The sequence below is a fragment of the Opisthorchis viverrini genome, assembly GCF_000715545.1.
Source record: "Opisthorchis viverrini unplaced genomic scaffold opera_v5_106, whole genome shotgun sequence".
In the NCBI taxonomy this organism is placed as follows: domain Eukaryota; kingdom Metazoa; phylum Platyhelminthes; class Trematoda; order Opisthorchiida; family Opisthorchiidae; genus Opisthorchis; species Opisthorchis viverrini.
Genome location: NW_008751768.1, coordinates 237,709 through 246,188, shown reverse-complemented (window position 1 = coordinate 246,188; position 8,480 = coordinate 237,709). Strand labels below are relative to the sequence as shown.

General features: G+C 41.6%; 1 protein-coding gene across 1 annotated transcript; it reads right to left on the bottom strand.

Moving 5' to 3' along the window:
• T265_13846 (hypothetical protein) lies at positions 1-7,585 on the bottom strand (the record flags this gene model as incomplete). Its single annotated transcript, XM_009170859.1, is given in 5 exon segments — positions 1-20; positions 2,119-2,211; positions 6,530-6,691; positions 6,697-6,760; positions 7,412-7,585. Coding segments are annotated over 5 exon segments (513 nt in total).
• Positions 7,586-8,480: the final 895 nt, after the last annotated feature.

The window sequence follows — 8,480 nt, the reverse complement described above, 5'->3', positions numbered from 1 at the left end:
CTATAGAGTCCAAAAATAATCTACGCAAAAAAAGAAGGAAAAAGAGGAGAACAATTTGACAACTCAACACTCCATCCCTTTGCATTCTGAAAACACACATCATGGATAAACCTCAGTGCATTGATCATTTTAGGCCAAAATTTCTTGCGAGTTGTCGGACGCCGTGGTGTCAGACGTGTAAACGCTGAACGCGACCGACTGCTTGGATTGTGCAGTAATTAATTAACACAGGATGTTGCCTCACTGAGCGACACATCGGAACTCGCGACTACTCCAGTCCACCCGCCAGTGGCACATGTCGGGAGGGGGGAGAGGGTGTGTAAACCGTGAAACAGGCTGTCGGGTCTTCGAGAAATAAACTAATTTGCAAATCAATTTGGTTTTCACGAGAGACTCAACTGAATCTCTCGTTTATGATAGTGTATTTCTCGAAAACAGTCCAATTTGGGTTCAATTAGAACATAAGGTTGATCGAAACTCGGGGACTGCGCCCACCTGATGAACTCCAATAGGGGTGAAACCGGTCGTGGGCTGTCGAAGAGTTTTCACCAACCTTGTGAGTAGTTTCCTTCATGAAAATAGGTTGCCGGGTCATTCAACCAAAGTCATCATTTGGCGTTGCAAGCTATACTATGACAAATCCACTAGCAAAGACACAAGATGTGTTGGCAGGACCGTGACCCATTTGGAAGCCTACAGGATAACAGTAACTAGGCCGATCAAGCAGCTGAAAATCAGGTTTTCCGGATATTTTGATTCCGAAAAAAATAATAGCAGTTTCTAACTGGGATGCGTCAAATCCTTTACTCTTCTGCATCCGTCAAACGATTCACTCATTGACAGCAGTACAAGAATTTTTACGGTCCCGTGAGTCCGTTTAGAGTAAATAACTCCAGGACGCTGGCACGGGTTTGAAGGTATTGAAAGTGGTCGCGCAGGTTTAAACAAGTGAGGCTATCGCAAGCCACAGTAATTTACAGGTGTGATCTAGACTTGACATATGCGCACCCCAGAACAACCTTCCATCCGTAGCAGGAAACATTAGGTTCATTGTGAGCCTGGGAACAACATACTGTAGCACGGTACGCAATAACATATGCTAGGTCTGTGGTGATTCTGAAACAATGATATAAAAGCTGATACCGGAAATGCATGTTATCCCATTATTTACCTACACTCCCACTCAAAGTGACGTCTGCCTCCTTGCATCTGATCTTATTTGTCACATAACAGTGATGTTTCATGTTACCTCGTGTACATCAGTCATGATTTAACTCCCTGTCGAAAAGTTGCATAAACTAATTTCTAGTCCCATTCTACCTTGACTTTCCTTCAAACATTCAGTTGAATATCATCAGCAAGCTACCGGAAACAGCAACCACAGCAAGGCACCCTAAATGTAAGTAATTGACGGAAAATGTATTGCTGCACATATGTAAAATGGTATGAAATTGCGCTTCGATGATTGTTCACTGAAATGTTACAGTTCTCCTCGAGGATAGACCTCAAGGTAAGAATCGAGTCGCCTATTTTTTCTGTACAGATTGAAATTATTAGAAACCAATCACATAACACTCGTGATGAGATTACTTCAACCACGTGAGTGGTCAGATGATTGTCTTTGCATTTAAATCACTTCATGCAAAATTAACTTATATTCTTATAATTCACTGGCTATCGACTGAATTCAGCCAAATGTCACAGGATGCATACATTATATTCCTCACGTTAGTTTTATTCCGATAGTCATGGAACATGTTCACTTTCCACCTAGAAAAAGTCTATTTACATCAGCGCGTATCAGCAACCATTAGTTACACATAGTTGAAGTAGACAAGTTGATCGTAAATCTCTGAAAATAATAAGACAACACGGCACACTGGAAAATGGCAAAACTGCTACTCTGATAAAAAGGGAAAGCCGTTTGCACCGCTCGGATCGCTTAATTAAACGACGCCGGTCGACTTCCCATTACCACTACGCTGACAGAAGTAAATCGACTGCTAAAAATATAAAATGGCACACATACTGTGTTGTTTAACTTCTTCTACTCTCTCTCTCTCTCAGTTTACTCTCTGTTTACTCTCTCTGTTTACTCCCAAAATAGAACATACTTACCCGCTTCTGGAACTGCGATACGATCGCTTACTTCAGGACCGATTCCTGTACTGCTGACTGCTGCCACACGAAATTCATATTTGACCCCAAACACTGAAACATAACAGGTAAGTTTTTGTCAGCAACCCAGTTCCAGCGGACCATTTGCGTTTCGTCAACAAGATGAAAGAATGCATACCGTAGTCCAATTTTCAACCGTAGCATACACACGGCAAAGTCGATAGGTTTCGTTGAAACAAGACTTTCGAACGGATCTACACTATTTCCTCGAAAATGGCACAATTAACGAGTGGCAAGGTCAGTAACATATCCTTCCTGAGAACTGCATCACTGTTCCGAAACAGATAAACATACAAACAGCACTCTAGCTCTATCAGTGCGAATGTGTCCACTGTAATAAAACCAAACAGCTGTCCGTACTTCAGTCCATTTATGTAGAGCTGAGCGAATGGTGATATTTGACTATGCCAACTAGACAAAAATTTGTGTAACACGCTCCCACTTGATACAACACACTTTTACCTTAGTCCTAGTTGACTGAGTTGCGAACTGTAAGTTAAAAGTTGCAGGCGCCAAAAGTGATCATCTCGACGGTCTTCCATTGATGTAATCGCTTTAGATGAGAACCTAAAATGCTAAATTCCCATGAAAAAATAAACGGGTGTTAATTTGTCTTTTGGAAATTCTCCTACCAAACGTTTCTGACATTCAAATAGCAATTAAACGACCGACAGAATTTCATTAATCATACGGAGTAAAACCAAGTAAAAACAGGACTGCCAATAACACGGGTTTGACGTATTCGTACTTTTTTCATCCGCGCAGCTTCCTACGATATATATGCAAGAGGTTGTACCTCACCATGGATTAAGTCCAAATACCTTGTTTTTCAGGCTGCTATTCTGCCAGCAAACTGTTGACTGACCGAATTCACGGTGCTTAACTTCAGTGAGTATTGTCGGGTGCTTGATCCTGGTTAAATTTTAATTAAATAACGATTAGCCACAAAATGTTAGTTAACTGCAAGTCAAATCTGATCACCTACGCTAAGTCTGAGAATGTGGTGAGCTTAGTGACCTCAGAGAAAAAGGAGAACAATCAAACGCACCAAAAAACGGAAATGTAAGTCTCAACTGGTGTATTCTTAACCAGTTGTGTCACTACATTCCGAGGAGTCTCTAGTTAAAAGGATGATATGATTGTGCTGTTTTTCTTTGCAAATTTTTACGACAAACGGGGTTATTGGAATTTGGTCCACCGTAAAAATAAATGCAAGTTATCTTCTATTTTCAAAGTTTTGAGGCAAATACGCCTGCTTGTAGAGGGATCCGTCTGACCAACAGGCATCAGCTGCAGCGTTGGAACTAGCAGTGTGTGTGATAGTCATTTTTGATTACCACTATACTTAGCTGACAGACATGAATATACAACGTTAGTTTCTGTAAAAGTGACGTACGAGAAACCAGTATAGTAGGGACTTCTACCTTTATACGGATGATCACGACCTTCGAGCTTTATTGTTCGCCTTTGAGGCATGTGCGATTTTCGGTTGCTTAATGGTACTGACTACGCTTATCCGTCAAGATGAGATTTAAACACATCTCCCCTCAGTTGCGCGTATTTGAAACAGCCTAACCAGAAACGTGGCGATTTTCCTTGTTTTCTTGTATAACTTTCAACCACCACCGTTTCTACTGTGTTATTACCACTGTTACATCTATTAGTAAGTTGTCCACATCTCATGAACCGTGTTTTTCGTAGTGCAAATGTACAACTCTCATAAATGTTTGAGTGGCTGTACCTTGTAAGGTGCTTGGATAGGGCGAATAACGGAATACACCTGCCTGAGAATATGGGGATGGTATAGCGAGTCGAGTATCTTAATAATCAACCCCTCATTGAGTCCATATGCTACACAGCCAGGTGCGTGATACCGTTCTGTGCATGATGCACACACTCCCCAAACGTTCCTGAGAAGGCCTTTATGGATCAAGGTTCATGAGGCTGTAGGGTTTATCCTTTCAGGTAGAAAATAAAGCAGCTGTCCAGTGAAGCAATTAGATATATGATACAAAGCTATGCGGTTTACTTGTTTGCGTACGGCCTTCCGAATCGAATGGTTCACATATTGTTGAGTAGTTAAACACACCGTTTCTGAAGACGACTCAACTATTTCTTTTGAATGTTACAGGGTAATCACTGTGTATGGGCATTAGCCGGATGGGAGTGCAGGTAGGCCGTTTTGGATTGGACAATTTCAGCCTCAATATTGATCTGGAGGAAGCAGGCGTTGATACAGGACATTCTTGCTGGCATCACGTTACGGTTTCAGACGTTGTACTTATTCTTTAAATTAATTCTTGGAGATGAATGAATAATCATCCGTTTTTTCTTCTTAGTTGCCGCACTAAAATGTGATCTCAACTCAGAACACCAACATTTATATTTTTATTGAAACTTGGTTATTTTTTGCTTTCCTACGTAAAGCTCTCGAGCTCTCTTTCTTCAGGCACAAAACATTTGTTCCTTGATGCCTGCGAGTGTTCGCAATACGGATCGACTTATTATGAAATAAGCCATCATGTTCCAAACAAGCCATTCAGTTTGCTGTTTGTCGTGTCCCCCTTTATTTCCATAAACGTACAAGGTCCAATAAAAACTACATAATGGAACGAACATATTCGTCTTTTTTCCAAAACGATGACCTTGGAACTGTCGTGCATCCCAGATTAAACTATTTTAGCGGACATTACTTATCCACATAACACATAGTTCGTTTTTGAGTAGCTCTCAACCCGTGACATTTGACCCATCTATGCGTACATCCAATATGTTTACAATTGGTCTAGATCCTGTTGGTAGGCCATTATGCAGTCTACCAGCAGCTGGAAAGTGACACCAAACTGGGTGCGGGTCTTCGGCCCTGAAAACCTTCAAACAAGTCACCTTGAAATTTTCACTAAGTCTCGATAACTCTCAACGACTATGTACTCACACCCAAAGCACATGAGGACAGGTGCACTGATCGTCCACCATCATAACGTTCTTGTCTACTCGGATTTAAATAGCATTCCCCAGTTTTATGATTTGGCATTCACCTTTCAGCTGTGCTAAATCCTCCCACTAAAATAACGTACAAAAATGATAGTATCATGTCATTTTCATCATCTGAGTGTGAATGTTGTAAACTGCACGCATGGTCAATACGTTTTTCAAGACAGATCTAACTTATATCGTGAATATCGCGTACATTTCACAGGATATAAGGTCTCTTGTCACCGAAAATATGACATGGGTGCTAGACATCATGGTAACTCGGTAGGTAAGTTGCTTGAAATAGGCCAATGTCTACCGAATAAATTACAATTTGTAGTTATTTCTGGGAGCTTAATTCCACAAGCATACTTAGCTTGCAATTGTAATTTCATGCCAAAGGCTCCTCCCGATTATCACAGATAGCTCGAACTACTCAATCTCCACGGTTTACGCAAGGCTTAGAACAGTCGCATTACTTTTCCTGGATTGTCTTAGGAAGTACCGATGGTTCCAATAAGATTGAGTATTGTGGTCGCGTTAACTCTTGGGCGGCAAGCAAAGTACCCGAGTAGTTTCAAGAGTGGCAGACTCAGGTGAGAGTCCTTCCCCTTGAAAGTCCCGGGCAACTGCATTTGATTGATGTTTCTCTTGGTCCAACCAAACCATTCACTAAGGACGCAAATATCTGAATTTTGTGACAATAAGAGTTTCCAAGAGTTTCCACCCTAACATGAATAGTTTTTCAAGAAATACTCATTCTGAGGTAAATGACTGAATGAAATGAAAAAGTTGTTTCAAACAAGCTGAAAACTGATCCAGAAGATTGCCTGATTGTTGTTGAATGGTGAGAAGTATTTATCTGAAAGTCCATCCTTCTTATTGAAGCGCTGCCCAGGTGCTAAGAGCTTCGAAGTCCTGATCATATGTTCATTTCTCTTATACAGTTTTACCCATCGTCCCAGACAGGAGGAAAGTTCTCTTGCAGCTGAGGCGTTCCCGATCCGATCACCCATTTGCTGGAAAATTGAGCCACTGAGGTCAGACGCCTTAGTTTTTCTTTGTTCCCAAGTCAAGAAATGTTTAAACTGCTGTAGTTCCGTAGCTTAGTTGCACACACCATAGAAGAAATTTGTAAAGATGGCCACGTTATATCATTCGTCAACACATGCAGATGTGCAAATGTTAGGCTCTGTTCGAACATGACATGCATCAAATAAAAATTTGGTTTCATTAATTCCTCTTTAGAAGTGAGACGTACGTTTGCGTCCGAAATCGTAAGTTTGCTAATTCGACATTAATAACTGGAAAAAGGAATACCCAAAACTTTGTTCCTGTGTATCTATTTTAAAGCAAATTATCTGTTCAGCCAACTCACAGTGCTCCCCAGCAGTTGTCTGAAAATGGAGACGGGTGACGTTCTTCTCGGTCATACGTAGATAGGGTTGTCCATTGCTCAAGCTGGGAGACTCATTGTTGATTATGTCAAGGGGTTCAACAAGCACGTAGCGCACGCGATAAGCAACCAGGATCCCACTTACTGACTGAACAGTTGACGCGTTTCTTTCGGTGTCCAGAGCTGAAGCCATTCGCGGCGGTAACCAGTTGGCTGTTATACATGGACGCTTGGGATCACAGGCAATTGTGAGGGTTAGTTGTCTGGGGGGACCCAACAAAGGACTTCCATCTTGGATAAACCTAGCTGCTTGAGAAGTCTTTACGGATACCAGTATGCACCAAAGGTAGAGGGAGAACATTATCACCTCTTGAACGAAAATGAACACAGATTAGTCACATCCACAAATTTTAGTGAATCACAAGTGTGAGATTCTTCCAAAATAGTGAAAATTACTTGCTTGCTCTGTGTGTTGTCCCAGAACATTGATCCATATACTTTCAACACTATAATCCAGCCATTTTTCGTAATGATGTCAACGTCTTCCATTCCAAATGGACATAGACGCAGAACGACACATACACAATATTGCCGTTGCAGCAGTCAAAAAACCAGTGAGGCGTTCACATGCCCCATGCCGCAACAACGGCAGCACCTGTGTACCTCGTAAAAACCCCATTGGTCCATTTTACTTGTGGCTGAGTGACAAAATTAGTGTGACTAGCCACAGTCCACGGGCACCACACCAAATGCACCGGTGAAATGTTTATCTGAACTTATTGCAGGAGCTCGCAATAACAGCGGCCATATCACCTACTGGACAATCCAACATTCTATCCTCTCCTCTCCTTCAATTCCACATACGCACAGTCGGTTCGCACGAGATTGTGATAAGAACTGTCTGTCAAAGCTGAAAGATACCGCTTTTCTCAGGTCAGCTGTCGCGTCATTCTTTTCTATGATGATTGCCCATCTTATGTGCACTTCAAGTATTTGCGTCGAAAATAAATGAGTGAACTCATCTGAGATTGAAACCATCAAACAGGTGAATGGTTTGTTTACATTATTGCATAATAAAAAGTCAGCGAGGCTCGGAGACGGAGTATAAATATTTTAGAAAAGAGAATTATATACAAAACCTGTCGTTAGTGGTAGAAAGTTGAAGAATCGCCCACTTATGGCCTTGCTTGTCACAATTTGATTTGGTTGTCAATCCGTGGATGTTTCGCCCTGGACTGACTTCAACGACATTTGTAGTATTCACTGGAAGGAAATAATATGACAGCGACTTTGCTATCTTTGCCGTAGAGAAGACGGAAACCCTCATCGTCAACTTCAGTAATTGACACCTGGATCGAACTTACAAATGTGAACCGTGAAGGAAATCCGCCGGGTTGACTGAAAGCTCTAAGTGGAGGCAACACGGTGCATAATTTTTGACGATTGGGAGACTACGAAGTCCGACCAAGGCCTGTTTCACCAGAAGCATCAGGGAGAGATATCTGTATAAGGTTGTCTGTTTTTTTATTAGTAGTACTACAGGTGAGAGGACAGCATTTTGTGGCTTCGTGCCTGAAGAATAATCCTAGATTATTCACATACCTTCACTTGGCACCTGCTTTTCAAAATAACTGCCTTGGTTAAAATTTCAAATGGCCGCTGAGAGTATAAATACAGTGTAAGTTCAGAACGTCTGCCAAAATGCAGAATAGGCAGTGTAAGGTACAATAACAGATACATCCAGTCCGGGATCAGTCAAGAGTCGTGCTTTGTCAGTCAACGCTTTTATGTGAAGTTTTAGGTGACATGAAATCGATTGGTGTAGGTAGTTGGCGACTGCATCCATCGTTGAGTGTGTGGGACGACGTGGTGTTATACGATGCATCATACTGAATGATTAAGCCGAAATGATCTTGTGTTTTGTTTAAATCAT